The sequence below is a fragment of the Aedes aegypti genome, chromosome 1 (assembly GCF_002204515.2).
Source record: "Aedes aegypti strain LVP_AGWG chromosome 1, AaegL5.0 Primary Assembly, whole genome shotgun sequence".
In the NCBI taxonomy this organism is placed as follows: Eukaryota; Metazoa; Arthropoda; class Insecta; order Diptera; family Culicidae; genus Aedes; species Aedes aegypti.
In genome coordinates this window covers 70,549,125-70,570,911 of record NC_035107.1, presented here as the reverse complement: position 1 = coordinate 70,570,911, position 21,787 = coordinate 70,549,125, and the positions used below count along the sequence as shown (strand labels likewise).

General features: G+C 46.2%; 1 protein-coding gene across 4 annotated transcripts in view; it reads left to right on the top strand.

Annotated features, from left to right (window-relative positions):
* Window positions 1-18,177, top strand: part of LOC5569551 (proto-oncogene tyrosine-protein kinase ROS) — a 147,424-nt gene extending 129,247 nt beyond the window's left edge. The window contains exons 3-14 of one of the 4 annotated variants that reach the window (XM_021839478.1): window positions 8,989-9,048; window positions 9,114-9,458; window positions 9,524-9,634; window positions 9,991-14,095; window positions 14,156-14,375; window positions 14,433-15,154; window positions 15,275-15,468; window positions 15,526-15,633; window positions 15,691-16,316; window positions 16,379-16,524; window positions 16,654-16,713; window positions 16,803-18,177. In XM_021839478.1, the coding sequence (XP_021695170.1) occupies window positions 8,989-9,048; window positions 9,114-9,458; window positions 9,524-9,634; window positions 9,991-14,095; window positions 14,156-14,375; window positions 14,433-15,154; window positions 15,275-15,468; window positions 15,526-15,633; window positions 15,691-16,316; window positions 16,379-16,524; window positions 16,654-16,713; window positions 16,803-17,398 (7,293 nt within the window). In that variant the 3' untranslated portion in view covers window positions 17,399-18,177. Of the gene's footprint in view, window positions 1-8,988; window positions 9,049-9,113; window positions 9,459-9,523; window positions 9,767-9,990; window positions 14,096-14,155; window positions 14,376-14,432; window positions 15,155-15,274; window positions 15,469-15,525; window positions 15,634-15,690; window positions 16,317-16,378; window positions 16,525-16,653; window positions 16,714-16,802 lie in introns of all 4 variants that reach the window. The other 3 variants (XM_021839477.1, XM_021839475.1, XM_021839476.1) reach the window with 3 other exon arrangements.
* The last annotated feature ends 3,610 nt before the right edge of the window (window positions 18,178-21,787 follow it).

The following is a 21,787-nucleotide window of genomic DNA, read 5'->3' as shown; positions in this document are numbered from 1 at the left end:
TCAGGATTCTGAGAGAATCCTCTCAGGATTCTGAGAGAATCCTGCTCAGGATTCTGAGAGAATCCTGCTCAGGATTCTGAGAGAATCCTCAGGATTCTGAGAGAATCTCTCAGGATTCTGAGAGAATCCTCTCAGGATTCTGAGAGAATCCTCAGGATTCTGAGAGAATCCTGCTCAGGATTCTGAGAGAATCCTCTCAGGATTCTGAGAGAATCCTGCCAGGATTCTGAGAGAATCCTGCTCAGGATTCTGAGAGAATCTCTCAGGATTCTGAGAGAATCCTGCTCAGGATTCTGAGAGAATCCTGCTCAGGATTCTGAGAGAATCCTTCAGGATTCTGAGAGAATCCTGCTCAGGATTCTGAGAGAATCCTGCTCAGGATTCTGAGAGAATCCTGCTCAGGATTCTGAGAGAATCCTGCTCAGGATTCTGAGAGAATCCTGCTCAGGATTCTGAGAGAATCCTCAGGATTCTGAGAGAATCCTGCTCAGGATTCTGAGAGAATCCTGCTCAGGATTCTGAGAGAATCCTGCTCAGGATTCTGAGAGAATCCTGCTCAGGATTCTGAGAGAATCCTGCTCAGGATTCTGAGAGAATCCTGCTCAGGATTCTGAGAGAATCCTGCTCAGGATTCTGAGAGAATCCTGCTCAGGATTCTGAGAGAATCCTGCTCAGGATTCTGAGAGAATCCTGCTCAGGATTCTGAGAGAATCCTGCTCAGGATTCTGAGAGAATCCTGCTCAGGATTCTGAGAGAATCCTGCTCAGGATTCTGAGAGAATCCTGCTCAGGATTCTGAGAGAATCCTGCTCAGGATTCTGAGAGAATCCTGCTCAGGATTCTGAGAGAATCCTGCTCAGGATTCTGAGAGAATCCTGCTCAGGATTCTGAGAGAATCCTGCTCAGGATTCTGAGAGAATCCTCTCAGGATTCTGAGAGAATCCTCTCAGGATTCTGAGAGAATCCTCTCAGGATTCTGAGAGAATCCTGCTCAGGATTCTGAGAGAATCCTGCTCAGGATTCTGAGAGAATCCTCTCAGGATTCTGAGAGAATCCTCTCAGGATTCTGAGAGAATCCTGCTCAGGATTCTGAGAGAATCCTGCTCAGGATTCTGAGAGAATCCTGCTCAGGATTCTGAGAGAATCCTGCTCAGGATTCTGAGAGAATCCTGCTCAGGATTCTGAGAGAATCCTGCTCAGGATTCTGAGAGAATCCTGCTCAGGATTCTGAGAGAATCCTGCTCAGGATTCTGAGAGAATCCTGCTCAGGATTCTGAGAGAATCCTGCTCAGGATTCTGAGAGAATCCTGCTCAGGATTCTGAGAGAATCCTGCTCAGGATTCTGAGAGAATCCTGCTCAGGATTCTGAGAGAATCTGCTCAGGAGATTTCTGAGAGAATTCTGCTCAGGATTCTGAGAGAATCCTGCTCAGGATTCTGAGAGAATCCTCTCAGGATTCTGAGAGAATCCTCTCAGGATTCTGAGAGAATCCTGCTCAGGATTCTGAGAGAATCCTGCTCAGGATTCTGAGAGAATCCTGCTCAGGATTCTGAGAGAATCCTGCTCAGGATTCTGAGAGAATCCTGCTCAGGATTCTGAGAGAATCCTGCTCAGGATTCTGAGAGAATCCTGCTCAGGATTCTGAGAGAATCCTGCTCAGGATTCTGAGAGAATCCTGCTCAGGATTCTGAGAGAATCCTCTCAGGATTCTGAGAGAATCCTGCTCAGGATTCTGAGAGAATCCTGCTCAGGATTCTGAGAGAATCCTCTCAGGATTCTGAGAGAATCCTCCAGGATTCTGAGAGAATCCTGCTCAGGATTCTGAGAGAATCCTGCTCAGGATTCTGAGAGAATCCTGCTCAGGATTCTGAGAGAATCCTGCTCAGGATTCTGAGAGAATCCTGCTCAGGATTCTGAGAGAATCCTGCTCAGGATTCTGAGAGAATCCTGCTCAGGATTCTGAGAGAATCCTGCTCAGGATTCTGAGAGAATCCTCTCAGGATTCTGAGAGAATCCTCTCAGGATTCTGAGAGAATCCTCAGGATTCTGAGAGAATCCTGCTCAGGATTCTGAGAGAATCCTGCTCAGGATTCTGAGAGAATCTCAGGATTCTGAGAGAATCCTGCTCAGATTCTGAGAGAATCCTGCTCAGGATTCTGAGAGAATCCTGCTCAGGATTCTGAGAGAATCTCTCAGGATTCTGAGAGAATCCTCTCAGGATTCTGAGAGAATCTCTCAGGATTCTGAGAGAATCCTGCTCAGGATTCTGAGAGAATCCTGCTCAGGATTCTGAGAGAATCCTGCTCAGGATTCTGAGAGAATCCTGCTCAGGATTCTGAGAGAATCTCCTCAGGATTCTGAGAGAATCCTGCTCAGGATTCTGAGAGAATCCTGCTCAGGATTCTGAGAGAATCCTGCTCAGGATTCTGAGAGAATCCTGCTCAGGATTCTGAGAGAATCCTGCTCAGGATTCTGAGAGAATCCTGCTCAGGATTCTGAGAGAATCCTGCTCAGGATTCTGAGAGAATCCTGCTCAGGATTCTGAGAGAATCCTGCTCAGGATTCTGAGAGAATCCTGCTCAGGATTCTGAGAGAATCCTGCTCAGGATTCTGAGAGAATCCTGCTCAGGATTCTGAGAGAATCCTGCTCAGGATTCTGAGAGAATCCTGCTCAGGATTCTGAGAGAATCCTGCTCAGGATTCTGAGAGAATCCTGCTCAGGATTCTGAGAGAATCCTGCTCAGGATTCTGAGAGAATCCTCTCAGGATTCTGAGAGAATCCTGCTCAGGATTCTGAGAGAATCCTCTCAGGATTCTGAGAGAATCCTCTCAGGATTCTGAGAGAATCCTGCTCAGGATTCTGAGAGAATCCTGCTCAGGATTCTGAGAGAATCCTGCTCAGGATTCTGAGAGAATCCTCTCAGGATTCTGAGAGAATCCTGCTCAGGATTCTGAGAGAATCCTGCTCAGGATTCTGAGAGAATCCTGCTCAGGATTCTGAGAGAATCCTGCTCAGGATTCTGAGAGAATCCTGCTCAGGATTCTGAGAGAATCCTGCTCAGGATTCTGAGAGAATCCTGCTCAGGATTCTGAGAGAATCCTGCTCAGGATTCTGAGAGAATCCTGCTCAGGATTCTGAGAGAATCCTCTCAGGATTCTGAGAGAATCCTGCTCAGGATTCTGAGAGAATCCTGCTCAGGATTCTGAGAGAATCCTGCTCAGGATTCTGAGAGAATCCTGCTCAGGATTCTGAGAGAATCCTGCTCAGGATTCTGAGAGAATCCTGCTCAGGATTCTGAGAGAATCCTGCTCAGGATTCTGAGAGAATCCTGCTCAGGATTCTGAGAGAATCCTGCTCAGGATTCTGAGAGAATCCTGCTCAGGATTCTGAGAGAATCCTGCTCAGGATTCTGAGAGAATCCTGCTCAGGATTCTGAGAGAATCCTGCTCAGGATTCTGAGAGAATCCTGCTCAGGATTCTGAGAGAATCCTGCTCAGGATTCTGAGAGAATCCTGCTCAGGATTCTGAGAATCCTGCTCAGGATTCTGAGAGAATCCTGCTCAGGGGATTCTGATAGAATTCTGCTCAGGATTCTGAGAGAATCCTGCTCAGATTCTGAGAGAATCCTGTCAGGATTCTGAGAGAATCCTGCTCAGGATTCTGAGAGAATCCGGCTCAGGATTCGAGGAGAATCCTGCTCAGGATTCGGGGAGAATCCTGCTCAGGATTCGGGGAGAATCGTGCTCCGGATTCGGACAGAATCCTGCTCAGAATTCGGAGAGAACCCTGCTCAGGATTTTGAGAAAATCTTTCTCAGGATGCTATGAAAATGCTGCTCAGGGTTCTGAGAGAATTCTGTTCAGGATTCTGGCGGGAATCCTGTTCAGGATTCTAAGGGAACCTTCTCAGGATTCTGAGAGAATCTTGCTCAGGTTTCGGAGAGAATCCTGCTCAGGATTTGAGAGAATCCTGCTCAGGATTTTGAGAAAATCTTTCTCAGGATGCTTAGAAAATGCTGCTCAGGATTCTGAGAGAATCCTGTTCAGGATTCTGAGAGAATCCTGTTTCAGGATTCTGAGGAAATCCTTCTCAGGATTTGGAGAGAATCCTGCTCAGTATTCGGAGAGAATGCTGCTCAGGATTCGGAAAGAAATCTTGCTCAGGTATCGGAGAGAATCCTGCTCAGGATTTGGAGAGGACCATGATCAGGATTCGGAGAGAACCCTGCTCAGAATTCGGGGAAAATCCTGCTCAGGATTCGGAGAGAATCCTGCTCAGGATTCTGAAAGCGTCCTGCTAAGGATTCTGAGAGAATCCCTCTTAGGATTCTGAGAGAATCCCTCTTAGGATTCTGAGAGAATCCTCTCAGGATTCTGAGAGAATCCCTCTCAGGATTCTGAGAGAATCCCTCTCAGGATTCTGAGAAAATCCTGCTCAGAATTCCGACAGAATTCTGCTCAGGATTCCGACAGAATCCTGCTCAGGATTCCGTGATAACCTTGCTCAATATTCCCAAAGAATCCTGTCCAGGATTCCTAAGGAATCCTGCTCAGGATTTTGAGAGAATCCTGCCCAAGATTTCTAGATAATCCTGCTCAGAATTCCTAGAAAACCCTGCTCAGGATTCCGAGAGAATCCTGCTCAGAACTGGTAATAGGATTCTCTCAGAATCCTGCTCTGGATTCTGAGAGAATACTGTTCAGGATTCTGAGAGAATCCATCTTAGGATTCTCAGGGAACCCTTCTCAGGATTTTAAGAGAATCCATCTCATGATTCTGAGAGAATCCTTCTCAGGAGTTTGAGAGCATCCTTCTCAAGATTCTGAGAGAATCCTGCCCAGCATCCTGAGAGGATCCTTCCCAGGATTCTTTGAAAATCCTGGTCAGCATTCTTTGAAAATCCTGGTCAGGATTCTGGGAAAATTCTTCTCAGGATTCTGAAATATTTTTCTTTATTATCCTTTCTCTACGTTCTTAGCAAATTCTCCTGCAGGTCGGTTAAGAATCCGTATCCAATTCCATCCCAGGATTCAAGAGAATGTTGTTCTCGACGCTGAGAGCATTTTTTTTCAGAATCATGGTTGAGTCCTTCTTCCAACTTTTCACTTTATCGTGGTTTTGCATTTTCTTGTCATTCTTCGCCTTTGTTTGCCACATATGTTCCATCTTTTGGCCTTCTTCCTTATTACCTTTTACATCTCGTTTTCTGTCGTTCTCCGTTTTATGTTATTTTGGCATTTTCTACTCTTTTTGCGTCTCTTGTCGATGCTTGTTTGCTTCTTTTCGGCGTCGTTTGCTGTTTTTGGTTGTTGTTTTTCCTTCTTCTTATTTTTTGCCCGTAATCACTTATCAAAAATGTTCTGTTTTGATTTCGCATATATTGCAAGACACAAACCAGACTGAAGTTAGTTGAAATATAATCTTAGTTGAATCATACTATCTGTGTCCCAATTGCTCGAAGTTTAACCGGAATAAAGGTGTTAGTCATGGCGAAGTCCGTCGCGTTATAAGTTCCGTGCTTCCGAAAACGACCAAAATATTCGCGGCTACAACCGTTTTATGCTGTTTATGTTTGTCGTTCCACATCATTTTACAGTTGATTGCTTTTTGGCAAAAAATGGCCTAAAATGAAAATTAATGTAAAAAACAGCAGTAGAAGGCAAATTAAAACTTCTACTGCTGGTTTTTAGATTATTTGTCATTTTACGCCATTTTTTGCCACAGTGTCAGTAACGACGGACAAATAGTTGTAGGCGTGCTTTCTGTTATTTGCCATTTTCAACCATATGTTCAGCGCTGAGTTATCTCTCTATTCTATATCTATATAAATAAAAATGGAATGATGTTTGTATGTCACGAAATGGCTGGAGAACGAATTATCGGATTTTAAAAATTCTTTCGTAGTTCTGTTCCTGAAATGCTCCGACGTGTTTGTGTGTATATAAAGCTCAGGATATTCATCGGGAAATCCTGTTAATTTTCAGTGACGACATCCTTCGGAAGGGAAGTAAAGCCGTTGGTCCCGAGATGAACTAGCCCAGGGCTAAAAATCTCGTTAATAAAGATAGAAAAAAAAAATTTCATACAAAATCTACTTTTCTCTGCTATAAATTCACTCTAGTTGAACCACTTCCCCTGGCCTATGAGAGTAGACGGGACTGTCATTTTGTATGAGACATGTCATTGTCATGTTTTTTAACAGCCTACTTGATGGCAAGACGAAGTTTGCCGGGACCACTAGTTTCTAATATTTGCGTTCGCTTTTATTTTTTGCCTTCCTAATAGTTTTGTTCTGGAATTATCCATTGTATTTGATTGTTTAAACCTTTTTTTGTTGTGGATTTTACTGTTTTTTTTTTTTTTTGTAAAATCATATTTGTGGCATTTTTTGCCGGTTTGGTGTTTCATATATTAGGTACGTTGTTTCGATTTGTCATTTTCGCAGTTCCTACATTTAAAAAGAGCTGTCTGTCAATAGCTTCTACAAAATATTATAACCTAATTCTCACGACATCCAATCATTGTCACATCCAATATTTATTCATCTTGATCAACGCCCATAAACAAGTGGTTAGGAAGCGAAAAATGTCACTTGATTCGTTTCAAAACGCATCTCCGCAGAGGCGCTACTGATATGCAACGAATAAACTGCATCATTGGAATTGATAAATAAATGCGTTTCCATCGCCATCCACTTTACAAAGCCGCTACATTTGTTTACATTTTTGAGTGGAAGCAAACGCGGGCGGGAAACTACAGACAAACAGACATAACATTTGAAAACTGTCATTAACAGTTATCGCCCATTTCACATCGAGACCTGCAGATGGCGGTAGTCAACCACGAAGAAAAACGATGCACGCGCCTCTGGTTGTGAGATTTGCAACATAGTAAGTTTTAAATGATCGTCAAATTAATGATCGATGGAAATATTTACAATGGTACGCCTGCGTATCTGTGAAGTAACTTTCCCGCCACGATCGTAGCAGGCCGCGATCGTGGCGCTACAAATGTTTAATCGTATCTCGTCTGGATGTTACTACGATCTTGATTATCGTCTGTTTATCATCATCATAATTCAGTTAACGAAAATGAACGCATCCACTTGACTTCAGGCACTCGACATGCATGGGGAGTTGCACTGGTAAACAAACGCAATTGAGTTATGGTGAAATTAGCCGCAACCCACCATCGAAGATGGTGGGAATTTCCTTCTAGTCCGAAAAAGTCGCATTTCTCTTGTTTACAACTTTGAAATCGATCGTAGCAACCGCTTCAAGTGCAGTAGTAGGCCATGGATACAAATTATCGGTCCGCATGCTACCGATCCGATCCTAAACGCATCAACCACTTGAGGTTAGAATTAGGTTGCCCTGGAAGAAAAAAGAACGAATGAGAGAAACATGACAATTTGGCAAGTGTCTTCCAGCCGGTCGATTTGTTAGGGACAGCTCTGCGTGGACCTCGCAAGACATATGTGCCTTCGGTCGTTTTTATGGGATCAGAGAGGTTATGGGTTCAAAATCGTCAAAATAAACAGACGATAAAGAAGAAAATGCTCGCGCGCATTTCAGACTTGCGGTCATTTTTCCGATGTTGCGTCTTCTATGATTCGTCTGAATTGTTGCACGAGCGAAATAGCGTGCATATTTTGAACTCGGTTGACACATGTTGTTGTTTTGACAGGTTTGTGTGACTTTTCGGGGTTCTTATTTCGGTTTGGAAACGAGTTGTGGGTGGCTCATTTACAGTTTATTGGGTAATAATAAACTTTGAGAAATTAGTTTGATATTTGAATAAAACTAAATAAACATGACAACTTTAGATCCAACTCTGGATCTGTCAGAATCCAGATTTCTGCGAACGATAACGGCTGTCCTTAATTAAGCTTACTTTTTGGTAGGGTTCAATCGATTTGACATTCAGCTTCTGTCGTTTGACAGCTAATCAATAAGATTGACAATGGATTGGATCGATCAATTGTCATTGTTTTTTGTTTACTCCCTGTCAAAAGTCACACTTCGAACAAAAAAGCGAGTAAATTTCAGCAAATAACGCAAAAATATCATTTTTCGATGAACTACTACTCTCAAATGACAAATCCCATATTTCGAGTAGCATTCGCCAGTGGCAACCTTGTGACCTAGAGCTGTGTCGTGAGAATTTCCCTCAAAGCATCTTATGAATAGCTTCCGCCGTTACTAGAGATAATCTTGCCCGTCGCAACTCATCGTTTCTACACACATATGAATGGCATTGTAGACAAACATGTGTCCGGAGCGAATTCGCTTCGAATGGAATTGATCCCATGCAATGATTGCGCAACTTCTGTAGCGGCTAGAATTCAGCCACGTGTCCCCGAAATTTCATTATAAGGCGAAACGACAACGAACTCAAAACATCAACAAACCAACTGCCGTCACTTCACCTTAGTAGGCAGTGTGGATCTGCGTTGACATCAAGAAATGGCCTACTAGATTACGTACTGTACCTCTTCGGTCGATTAACTGCAGTGCCGGTCGTCAGATGGCACGCGTGCGGTCAACTCCTACGCCTTCCGGTCTGAGCTGCCACGGCAACTAACAAGAAGTGCCCATTGAGACACGGACTGCTGCTTCGGCCAGTTAGTGGACGAAGGCGACGCGCAATCAGCGCATTAGGTCTATTAACGGCAATGATTTAGAGACAGAGAGAGCATATGCGACTTTGTGACGCGACGCGTCATTGTTCAACTCGAGTTTTATGATGCTCCTTAATCTGAAGTGATAACTCTGGACTTTTCGCACTGTTTTTTAATCCCGTTGTTATCAGACGGGAGATTTTGAATGGTAATACGGCACAAGGCCGACTGCGATCTGCTTGGGGAGGGTAATTAAATCAAATCTCGCAATTTGCGAAGTTATCAATCGAGTAGTCCAAAATAAATGTTATGAATGAAATTCTGAGTTGCTTGGATTAACGATCGTTTACTGCTTTGTCTATTTCCAGTGTGGAGTCGGCTGTAGATTGTGGGAGCTAGCGCTGGAATCTTCATGTCAGAATGTTTGCGTAAGTAGTTCAACACCTTCCAAAGAATGGTTCCCTAGCATCAACGACCCTTCCATCTTCCTCAGAACAAAACCGATCAGGAGCTGTTCGAGCCGAAGGAGCTGTACTGCGTCATGGGATGTAACGATGCGCTGCAGCGGTACTTCAAGTGGCTCAAGGCGGAGATTGGCTCGCCACCGGCACCGGCGCTGGTGGCCGACAGCTTGACCGCTACCTCGCTGTCTCTGGAGTGGAAGATCCCTGATCGGCTGGTGCAGCTTTCACGACACAAGGATCACGCTCCTCGGAGCTACCTGGTGCAGTGGCGGTACGAAGAAGTCGCCGGCGACTGGAAGTTCTGCCGGAATCAGAGTATGGGCGATAACTCGACTATCCGAGTTGACAACCTGCAGCCGTACACCAAGTATCGGGTAGGATCTCTCATAACTCTTGACACGTATCGAGTCTCTAACGCACAGTATTCTCCTCTTTTCAGTTCCGGGTAGCGTTGATCTTGTCGCCGAACCGCGACGACGCCCTCATCTCGGAGCAGAGCGTCATCATCCTGACGCTTTCGCAGGGTGTGCCAATGTCGGAGCCGAAAATTGTACGAGCCGTTGCGGTAGATCATTCACGAATATCCATCTCATGGGAACCCGGACCGTTCCCGAACGGTCCCATCCTTTCATACGTGCTCCAGATTACAGATCTCGATTCCGAAGACTACAGTGCCCTCAAGGTTCTAACAACTCCCCGATCTCTGCTGTGTTTGATCTTTCTTTTTTACGCTTTTTGCACTGCTTCCTCGCAGCGGCACCCGATCTGCTTCTCTTCGTTGCCAAGTCTCACTAACAGCACCCGCTCATGCATGCCCTCGCATTTCGCTATCACTTTAACAGAACTAACCCAAATTCACCGGTAATCCACGCCCGTTATAATCTCGCTTTTGCTCATCCCCCACAGGACATCCCCGAGTCCAACTCGTCTCGCTACTACATCTACGAGAAGCTCAAGCCGGAGCGCAACTACTCCGTATCCGTATCCATGCGCAACCCCGAAGGCGAAGGACCTCGTTCAACGACCTTCGTCAAAACCCTACCTCAACCTCCGGACCAGGAGGAAGCCATCAACCCCACCCTGATACTGTGCGCTGACCGCTCGGTCCTCCTGCAAAGCTCCAACATGTTCACCGACCGGCCCTCCTACTTCTACCGCAGCAAGGTGCACGCCATCCGCGGCACTGCCATCCACATTCGCCGTAACCTTATCTTCATCTCCGACGATGCCGGCTACATCTACAAAACACCCCTGCAAGCAGCCGAACGCAATCGAACCGCCATTCTTGTTCCCGAAGCCGGGCACAACTTCCGCCCCACACTTCTCTCCATCGATTGGCTGAACGATCACCTGTACATCCTCGGCTACGTCAAAGCCACCGACCTATGGCAAATCTCCCGCTGCGATCTGAACGGCGATCGCATGACCGTCGCTTACGCCGGACTTCAAAGCGAACCGGCCCACTTCGAGGTAGACCCCTTCAACGGCTATCTCTTCTGGGTGATCAGCGGTTTCGGCAAAGATGCCGGGCTCTTCCGACTGGACCTCGGTGACATCTCCAACGGCGTCAAGCACGAAATCAGTCCCCATCGGCTCAACAACCTCCACAACCTCGGTGCCTTCACGATCAACCACGCCAACTTCCGAGTCCTCGTTTCCGATCAAACCAACAATACAGTCCTTTCGATCTCACTCGACGGCTCCATCACCGAGGACATCCGCAAAAACACGGAGCAAGCTCGCTTCCGCAAGGTCAAATCGATCGTCCTCGTCAACGGTCTATTCTACTGGACCAACGGCAAAGACGTCTTCGTCGAAGACCACCACAAAACGTACGACCGCTACTACCACAACACGATCTCGATCGAAACCAACATCACCTACCTCAGCATCTACGTGAATCTCTCATCCGCCCAACCCGTCCCGACGCCCGTCAACCCCCCAAGAAACGTCCAAGCGCTCCTCACCAACAGCAAGATCAAAATCTTCTGGAACGTTCCGCATCTGCTGGGCATCAAGGGCAAGGGCGCGTGGCAAGAGTGGCGTTACGTGCTGGAGGTGAACGACGGCAAGAAGATACGGAACATCAACGGGACGACGTTTACCTCAGAAGATCTGGCGCTGGTCAGCCCGGGGCAGGAGTATCTGATCAAGGCGGCGGCCTATACGGATGCCGGTCAGGGGCCGTGGAGTTCCGAGTTTCGGGTGCGGACATTGAAGGACACACACGATCGACATCTGGTGTGGTCCAGCAGCGAGGGGATTCTGCGCAGTGACGTGATAGGTGATAGCGTTGAGACTTTAATCAGCCGAACGGAGTTGGAAGATGGGGAAGTTACGGATATCGGTTGGTTCGAGAACATTTTGTACGTGGTCAGCAGCTCGACGTTGATGTTTTACAATCAGAGCGAGAGTGGGGTGACGAAACTGCGGGAGATGGAGTCGGTGGAGTGTGTGGCTGTGGATTGGATCGGAAGGCGGTTGTATTATTACAACCCGTCGCAGCAGATGATCATGCGGAGTAGTCTACATGGGGAGCAACCCGAATTGATTCATAACGTTAACAACGTGCGGTCGATCAAGTTCGATGCGCTGAGAGGCTTCATTTACCACTTCACGGCTTACGTCGTGGAAGCATTCCGGTTGAATGGCAAGGACAGACACAGCTACTACATGGAGAACAACCGATTCGCTGGGAAAGAGGTGATCGGGATGACCCTGGACATGGACAGCAAGAAACTCTACTGGATTGTCCGGGCTATGAACAACCTGGAAGTGTTCAGCGCAAACATGGCCGGAACGGGTTCGCCGAAGGCGATTTCCACCATAGCCGTCCTATCCGATCAACACTCCGTAGGTCCTCTGACGCACTTTAGCGATCGCCTTCTCTGGCTACAAAAAGACGAGATCGTTGTGGGCGATCTCCAAGCGGAGAACCTCGCACATATCAAGAACCAGAAGCTCAACGGCACTCGAGCCTTCGCGATCATCGATCCGGCTCATCACGTCTACCCGGAGGACAACCGGAAAGTCAACGTTCTGCCCATGCAAGTTAACGACAGCTCCATCCGCATCCATGGCACCTGGAAGAAGTTCCAGATCGTGTGGGATCCTGTCACTAACGTAGACTACGGCAAGGTTTTCTATAAGCTTTCAATCAAAGTTGCCGGTAGACCCGAAGAGATCCTTGAGTTGTCCAAGCCCATTCACCCTTTCGTAGTCTCCGGACCGAATCACATCACCCCTCACACGGAGATCAACGTAACGATCAGCGCCTTCACGTACTGGCGGTCCTCGCCGTCCTCCTCCGCCCGGCTGTTCAGTCCCTCCGGTAAACCTTCTCAACCAACGCGACCCCGAGTCTACGTAAGGCACTTCATCGACCCCATTATGGACACTCACAACATCGAAGCGATCTTCCGCTGGTCCCCGCCAGAAACTCCCAATGGACCCATTATCGCCTATAAGGTCCACTGCTGGTATGAAGAGGACGGCATTTCCAATCACGTCCTCCAGGGCGAGCGCATCAACGGGACGGAGAGAATCGTTCGAAACCTGCTGCACAACGTTACCTACTTCTTCCGGGTGCAAGCTGCTACGACTGCCCGGGACAGCGAAATGACTCCGATTCGCTCGGTGGACACTGCCGAAGATCACCCGATCCCGCAGGCGATGATCGGGACCCGGGATCACATCATCCAGGTGGACTTCGATACGAAGAATTGGACCTACATGGTGGGAACGTCGACTCCGGTGAAATTCTTGGCTCGTTTGGCCAGGGAACGGAAGCTGTTCTGGGTGGATGAGAACAACGAACTCTTCCAGTACGACGGGTTGACGAAGTTGAAACTGTACTCGATCAGTGGGACTGTTACAGCCTTGACGGTGGACTGGATCCAACGGATACTGTATTGGTCTCAGAGGGAGTTGATTGGCAGTGCGATCTTCGCGTTCGATTTGAGCCGCTTCGAACACGAAGGAGTACATCTGCAGAAGATCGAGCACAGAGAAGGCTACTTCAGTAATCTGGTGGTGTCTCCCTTCGATCGAAAGCTGTTTTGGGTGGAGAAGGTTCCAGAGGACGTGATCTTTGTGCACAGCTTCAGCGAGAACAGGACAAGGGAGTTCTTCGACGACAGCTTCGAGGAATGTCCCAACAGGACGGCGGGTATTACGGTTCATCCGATGCTCACGCTGCAGACATCGGTCAGCGAAGAAGCCAAGCTGTTTTGGGGTGAGACTGGTTTGAGGTACATTGGATTGAACAACAAGACTTGCGTGAACTTCGGGTTGGAGTACTATCCGAATATGACGAGCATCGCGAAGGATAGTGATCACTTCTATTGGCTGGATGGAAATGATACGATCGTACGAATGGATGAAACTGGAGATCAAGCAACGATCGCGATCCCTTATGCGAAGACACTGTTGCCTCTGCAGCTTCAGTATTTCCCGGAGCGGAGATGCTTGATTCCGCTGCAAAAGGATCAGGATTATCGAGCGAATCTTCTGCAGCGTACGGAGAACTCTTTGACTTTGCTTCTGCCAAAAGCGGAAGTTTACCCGAACTGTTCCACTCAGCCCAGCGGAATCCGATACATGATCTTCTACGAGGAACTGAACGAAGCGAATCTGAACGGAACGATCGATTGCAGTCCCAGAAGTTGTCTGCAGGTTAGTTCGTACGATCGCAGTAAGACCATCGAGGGTTTGAAACCCTTCACCAAGTACAAATTCCAAGTAATGCTGATCAACTACTACCAGGAGCACTACCGAGAGGTGGCCGAGCTGGATAGTCCCCGAATGGGGTCGATCGCTGTGTTCAGTACGGCCGCGGGTGCTCCGTCCAAACCGGAGCATATTTACGCGGAGGCCATCAGCCCAACTGAAGCGGTTGTGCAGTGGACCCTGTCGGCGGTGAAGAACAGCGATCGCGTCTGGTACGAGATCCACTGGCAGACGGAGAACATCCACGACGGGGTGAAGAACAAGCAGCAGCAGGTGATCGGAGGTAAGTTTGTGGGACTTCAGCAAAGATCGAACGCAGAGTAGAATCTCATTTTGATTGCAGACTACGACGAACTGCTAGGTAATGTCTCGATCAACCTCAACCGACTTCAACCGAACCACGCCTACACCATCTGGGTTCAAGCGTACTCGACCGAAACGATGTTCACCGTGAGCGATCAGACGAAGATCGTTACCTTCCCGGAGCCGGACGATATCCACTTGGTGTACAATTCCTCCACGGAGCTCAGCATCAGCTGGGTTCCTCACCAGCATATTTCCCGGTAAGTTCAGGTTCACGATCCTTTCACTAGTCACGTAACTTATTGATCTTCCCGCAGGTACAAAATCCAGTACTCAGCGGTCGGCAGCAAGTCCTGGGTGACGATCTTCGAAACGGGGGTCAACGAAACCTCTCCGGAGAACGACGAGTTCAAGGTGACCGGGCTTCAACCGAAGACGCAGTATCGCTTCATTGTGCTGCTGTTCTACCCGAACCGCAAGGAACCCTACGTGTGGCCTCCGGATGCGCGGTTCGTCTACGAAACCGATGCCGATCATCCAAGCGCTCCGGGTCGTCCGATCGTGACACAACTCCGACAGGACGTCTACAAAGTCTCCTGGGAACCTGCGAAGGACAACGGAGCTGTTATTCTGGAATACGCCCTGGAAGCATTGGTTCGACTACCTCGCAGTACGAATCGAGTTGAACGAAGCGTTGAACAGCTCGACGGAGACAGCTCCGAGGACATGAATAACACGATTCCGACGCGCATGGACGTCATGACAACCGATAGCCAGGAGTACGTGACCTTTGATGAACGCTGGGACCTGGTCTATAACGGAACCGACGTCTACTGGATAATTCCGGAGAAGTTGACCTTTCACAAGAACAAGTTCCGAGTCCGCGCCCGAAACTCCTGCGGTTGGGGCCCATTCAGCGGTGAGAGCGATCCAATCAGCGAGCCCCTACTCTCCAGTCAAACCGGCAGCTACCTGATGATCGTGGGGGTCATCATCTCCGCGATCGTGATCGTTTTCTTCGTGCTGATCTTCGTCTGTGGTGAGTATTGCTGCGGCATCTTTGCGCATCTCCATCGTTCGTTCCATCCCGGAATCATGCCATCGTTCGCCATCACTCATGCTTCATGTGTGTTATTTCCATTGTGTTTCTCCTTTGCAGCGTGCCGTCGGGCCGAGCTTAAAAAGAAAATTCTAATCGATGCAACCACTACTCGCATTCCAGATGTGGAGCTGGCGAACCTTCGCGAGCTGCCACGCCGCGGCAATTTCATTCACAGCAACAACATCCTGTACAGCTCGAGCCCGCTGACGGACTCGGAGATTGCCCTGCTGCCGCAGATCCGCCGGGAACAGGTAAGTTCCGGTAAGGCAGATGGAATGTTAGTGTTTCAATGACGTGTTTCGTTGTAGATCTCGATGACCAGTTCACCGTTCTTGGGTAGTGGTGCGTTCGGTGAAGTCTACGAAGGAATCGTCAAGGGAGTCGGAGGCGAAGCGGAGACTCGAGTAGCTATCAAGGTAAGTCCACTTCCATCTAGCTGACAAGTTTGAGTTAACCTAAACCCTGTTTTACAGACTCTCCGGAAGGGAGCGACCGAGCAGGAGAAGGCCGAGTTTCTGCAGGAAGCTCACCTGATGAGCAACTTCAAGCACAAGCACATTCTGAAGCTGATCGGAGTGTGTCTGGATCTGGATTCGCTGTACATCGTCATGGAACTGATGCAGGGAGGTGACCTGTTGAGTTACCTGCGCTCGAACCGACCAACGCCGGGCAACCCGTCAATGCTTACACTCCTGGATCTGATCTCGATGTGCGTGGATGTGGCCACCGGCTGTCGCTACCTCGAAGAGATGCACTTCGTTCATCGGGATCTGGCTTGCCGTAATTGCTTGGTATCGTCGATGGATCCGAGGGAGCGTGTGGTCAAGATTGGAGACTTCGGCTTAGCGCGGGACATCTACAAGAACGACTACTATCGAAAGGAAGGTGAAGGACTCCTGCCTGTCAGGTGGATGTCTCCGGAGAGCTTGGTCGACGGAGTATTCACCTCGCAGTCGGACATTTGGGCATTTGGTGTGCTTCTCTGGGAGATCATGACCCTTGGGCAGCAGCCCTACCCCGCGAGGAACAACGTCGAAGTGCTGCATTACGTACGGGATGGTGGTCGACTCACGCGACCACAGGACTGCCCAGAAGAGCTGTAGGTTTTGATCTTCTCCACTGCTTCGCACAAATCCTTAATGCATTCACGGTTTCTTCCAGGTATCAACTGATGCTCAAGTGCTGGAGCTATTCGCCGGAGGATCGGCCAACCTTCCGCTACATACTGGAAGAGCTGAAAAAACACAAGGCGGGAACCAGTGACTCCATCAAAATCACTTCCCAGTTCCCTTGCAAGGTTCAGAATGGTACGTCTATTACGATCCGCACTTCTCGATCATCCACTAACTTTCATCCACGCTCATCGCGCTGAACGCATCACACTAATCCGGCAATTCACTTTGCTCTCTCTCTCTATCTCTCGTTACGCATTCTAGGTGCGGTGTTTAACCGATCCTATCTGCTTTCCGACATCAATCACAACCCGTTCATGACAGGTACATATAGTCAAGATCCATTTCATACTGCCAATGATCGAACAGTCGTTCGCCTTCAACTAACTGTATCCTTCCACCTCGTCAAACAGATATCAAATTCGTCGGGAACAGCGGAAGTGGTGGCGGCTTCATCATAACTCCGCCGACTTCGTCGAGCGGAGGAAGCGGAGCAACCGTGATGACCACGACGATCCCCAAGTACCTGGAGCTGGTCTACGACGACAGTCACAGTCAGAACAGCAAGTGTTCGACCGGAGAGGACGTCCCGCTAACCGTCGGACTACCTCCTGCCTCATCTCAGCAGAACCAGGTCATGCCCACCGATAACGGCTACGAGATCCCGATCAACGAGATCCTCCTGAGGCAGCACTCCAGCAACAGTATAAAGGGTCGAACGTTCTCCAACTCCTCCACGGTGAGCAACGTGAGTACGCTGCCAGCGGTAACCACTCTAATTGAGGCTGCTTCGTCGTCCCACTGTCAGGACGACTGCTCCAGTTTGGAGGCACTGCTCCCGATGGCCTCGATCCTCACCGTCAAACTCCCCACTGAGGACGAACCCTCGACCATCGACGGCGTAGACTCCGCAACATCTCAGTCTACAGAACCAAACGAAACTAGTATTAACGACGAACAGCTTCCGATCGCGGAATCTAGCGCCGACGAGAGCAGGTCGGCCATGTGAAACTCTTCCGAGAAACCCTACAAGAACTACAAAGTCGACATTCTCTGATACTAACATTCCAAAGAAGCGAACAACTCAAGTAGGAAGAATCGCTCAAATCGCACCACCTACTAGAACTACTAGACAAACGTAGTCCTACGTCAAACCGACTGTCAAACGAATTTCTTCCAATCGCACGATATTTAGCCTAATTTTCAGTCAAACATGTGTACATAAAATCTACAAAGAACCCAACTCCATCACACCTAGCCCTAGCTAAAAAATTAGGCTTAAGATAGGCAAGCAGATGTTAAGTTCCGCAATGTCAGTGTTCTCGTCGCCAAAAAAGGGAGCCTTCCACGCGGCGGTTGAAGTTTCGACGCAAACTTCTACCGGCGAAGCGTGCAAAGCTTCCGTGTAAAATTTTCCTACTAGGATTAAGCATTTGTACATAGGATCATAACCCAAGAACTTTACATACATCACCGAAAAGCTCACCGATGGAAATCAATTGTAAATAATGATAACAGTGGCAATACTTTCACCCTTATATTAAAGGTGATATTTTTTGTTCCCAGAGAGTGGGAAAGGGAATATGTTGATCAAAGTTTAAACCTTTACTTGTAAGTTGTAAATCCAATGTACTACGTTTATCAGATCTACTTCTATGCTACAGTAAATTATTTTCGTTTTCCTTCATGTTTATAGTTTATCCAATTTATTGTGCTAGGATTAGGAGTAAGAACGAAACCAAAAAATAGAATTTTCAGGATTGATAAAATGATTTATTTTCAATGTAAGAACTGAAGGGCTTATAGTTTATTTCTTCGAAAGCATTGTCAAGAAAACGGAAAGCTCTCTGTTGATAAAAATACACCCACAAACTTGCTATAATTTATACCAGTCAGAACTGGTATAACATGAGAATGGAACAAGCTTTTTCGACGCAAGCGTACTTTACTCGACTGCAGTGGTTGAAAACACGTTAGAAGCTGTTTAACTCTCATGCATTCTTACATTTTGAGCAGATGCAATTAATTAGTCGTTTCTTGTATTTTCATATTTTAGAACTCCATTAAGGGGCCTTCCTTATCCGAGTGGTTAGAATCCACGGTTACAAAGCATAGCCATGCTGAAGGGTTTGATTCCCGGTCGGTCCAGGATCTTTTCGTTAATTTCCTTGACTCCCCTGGGCATAGAGTATCATCGTACCTACAACACGATATACGAAGGCGAAAATGACAACTATGGCAAAGAAAGCTCTCAGTTAATAACTGGGGATGTGCTCATAAGAGCACAGGTGCTGTCCCAGTTCCTGAGAAGTCCTCAGTCCCCTGAGAAGCAGGCTCTGTCCCAGTAAATACATTAATGCCAAGAAGATAAAGAAGAAGAAGAAGAAGAAAGAACTCCATTATGAAATCAGGAATTTCCGTGAACATCTTGGTGCTTCAACAGCGGTCCTTGTATTCTTTGAATTTTAGTAGGATTTTATAAAGTTCTTGAGAGACTTCGCAAGAGTTTTGTGAACTGTCTTTTTTACAACCATATACTATCAGGTCTATTTTATAAGTCGAGTCGATCAAACACGACTCGACTGGTGTCACTGTCGACCAAAAATTTCACGCGACACGACTCTGCTACTCGAATTTTTTGACAGCTGTCACTCCATGTGACAGGATTACAATGGTAGTCAACGGGTAACTTGCTTTGTTCGACAATGACGAGTCACATGAATAAGTTCGATTCACAAAATAGGCCCCTATAATTCGTTCTACTTAAGCATATACATTTATTTGTAAAAATGAGTCATAAAAATTGTTGGTCTAATTCAAGATATTGTTCGTGACAGGAAACTAATTTTCTGCCAATTACTTTGTTTTCTCAGCAACGCTCAAGTCGACGCTTTGAAGAATTTGTACAATGAATCCTTGCTTGGTGATATTGAAGTCATTTTTTTGTGAGACTCCTAGAAATTCTTGAATACTAAACAAATTAATTGGAAACAACTGGAACTAATATGTAATAAGTACGTAGAGGACCTTCCATGAGAAATGATTAAAAGAATATCTCATGCATTCTCTGGTGGTTCAAGAGATTTTTTGAGGAATTCTTGGAGAAAGCACTGAAAAGTACAAAACTAGTGCATGAAGAAATTCCCGTAGGAATTCTCAGAGGAATCTCTTCAAAGCACATGGTTGAATACCTGAAAAGTTCGTGAAAAATCACGAAGGACTTTTTTTGTGAGTTTTTTTGCTACAATTCTTGTTTACTGGATTACAATAAGAATGAGTCTTCTTTGTAGCAAAAATCAAAATTCACAAATATCACTGATGTTCCGCGAAATAAAACAAAATAACAAATAAATAAAATCAATACAAATCTGTGAAAACTACGATATTTGTGAAATTCATTATTATTGCGACCATCTGTAAAACAAGTGTTTGCTAAGCCCCCACCAGAAAAAAAATCCTAGCTACGCCAATGGTGCTTACACATTGAGAATACTACTGATCTGAAGTAGCGCCTGTTGGTTCCCTGTGTAATAGGGTACTGATATTTATGATAAAAACTTGTTTTTATTAAATAACACTACAAAGCATGTTCTTGCAACTACTTTGGCAAATTTTTCCGCTCAAAAAACGGTTACATCCTTTTTAAATTTTAATTTAGAAAATGGGTTCAAATTTGAACCATTATAATTTCGATCATGTTTGACGGCTTTTTTAACACTAGGATTGTTGCCATCTGACTTTTCGGAGGGAACACGGAAAACAAAATAGACCCAAAATTTGAGTTTGAACCAAGGGGTGTGATAAAATTTCAAAAATCAGAAAAAAATTATTTTTTGCCATAAACCAACGAAAAGCATTCGAAAATTGAGTGTCTGGCCTAAACTTAAGCGTTTGGCACTAAAATTGAGACAGGGCTTCAGAGCTCTATTACAGCTGTTCTTAAAATATCGAAGTAGAATCTGACGGTGGCCAATCATGCTCATGTAAAAGTAACCTAAGTAACGAAAAAAACTTAACAACTACCGAAAAGCTAAACATACCATATAATTTGCAATTGGATTAGATGGACAAATTGATGCGAAGATTTGCGAAAAAGTTACACGTCTTCTCAGTGAGAATCAAACTCACGACTAATTTGAACATCTAGTCACCCTAGAAACGTGTTTCTGGTTACCTCTTTCACTGTTTTGTTTTGATTCTGCGTTCCGTTCCACAGCGTTCCACCTCACTTCACTCCGTTCCATGAGCTAAATGACGTTTGAACCATTTTTAACGATGTGCAAATTAGCGGGGTACAGATTATAAAGTGTTCAGATTTAATGTGGTCAAACGAACGGGGGTACCCGGTATTTAACTGTCCTATTGATTGTACGACATTTCCCAGAAACCCATTCCCCAGAATGACGTTCCCAAGAAAACCATTCCCCAGAATGGAACATTCCTAAGAAAAAAATTATAGGAAATTTTTGGGCTGTCAAAATCCTGGTAAATGGTAAATAGTGAACTCAAATAACTGGAAAATTTAGGGAAAATCAAATTTAAGCTTTTATAGCTCAAATTTTTGTTTTCTTTTTTTAACTACAAAACTTCTTGTTTGTTGCAGTCTTGAGAATCTTCAAATTAATAAATCAAGAAATTCCAGTTCATTACAGCGCCAACTATGGTCGGAAATGTTATTAGAACCGTTTGGACAATTTTCATGTATTTGGATAACTTTCTCCTTACAAATTTCAAGCTCATAAAAACCCCACCTTAGAGTTGATGCATGCTGCTCCGCATCCATCCTCTAATTGATTAAAGTAGTTTGCTGTAAAAAGGAATTATCAAAGACAAAGAAAATTTACTAGTGTTTTTATATTTCATTATTCTTCATAATAACGAACACAATAAACCTAGGCAGAACAGCCAATGTTCAAAAGAAGGGAGAATATGCTATGAAAGCAAAAAAAAACAAATTCCATCAATTTATTTCGTGAATATAAAGAATATTACAGTGATACAAGTCCCCTAAAATACAATTAGAAAGAACGGTCAATTTTAAAAGAAGGCAGAATAACTATGTTCTCTCGCTATCGATGCAAAAACAGACTTGTTTACGGTGTGCGAAGGAATGTGCGCGAAATCATTTCACGCAGAATGTGTTGGACTGACCGAATCGGATGTGTGTGCTTTATCGAGCAACGTCATTTGGCTCTGCAACCCTTGCATGAAAGTGTATTGTCGAATAAGAGAGAGAAGTTCAACAGATGTGGCAACTAATACCGATGCCTCAGATGCCGACTTGCCGCCGAGGACTATTGTGGATGACGTCACCGAGCTGAAGAACACTGTAGCAGATATTGTCTGCACACTGGCAAAGCTCGCCCAGAAGTCTGATTGCCCGTCAACGCACCACTGT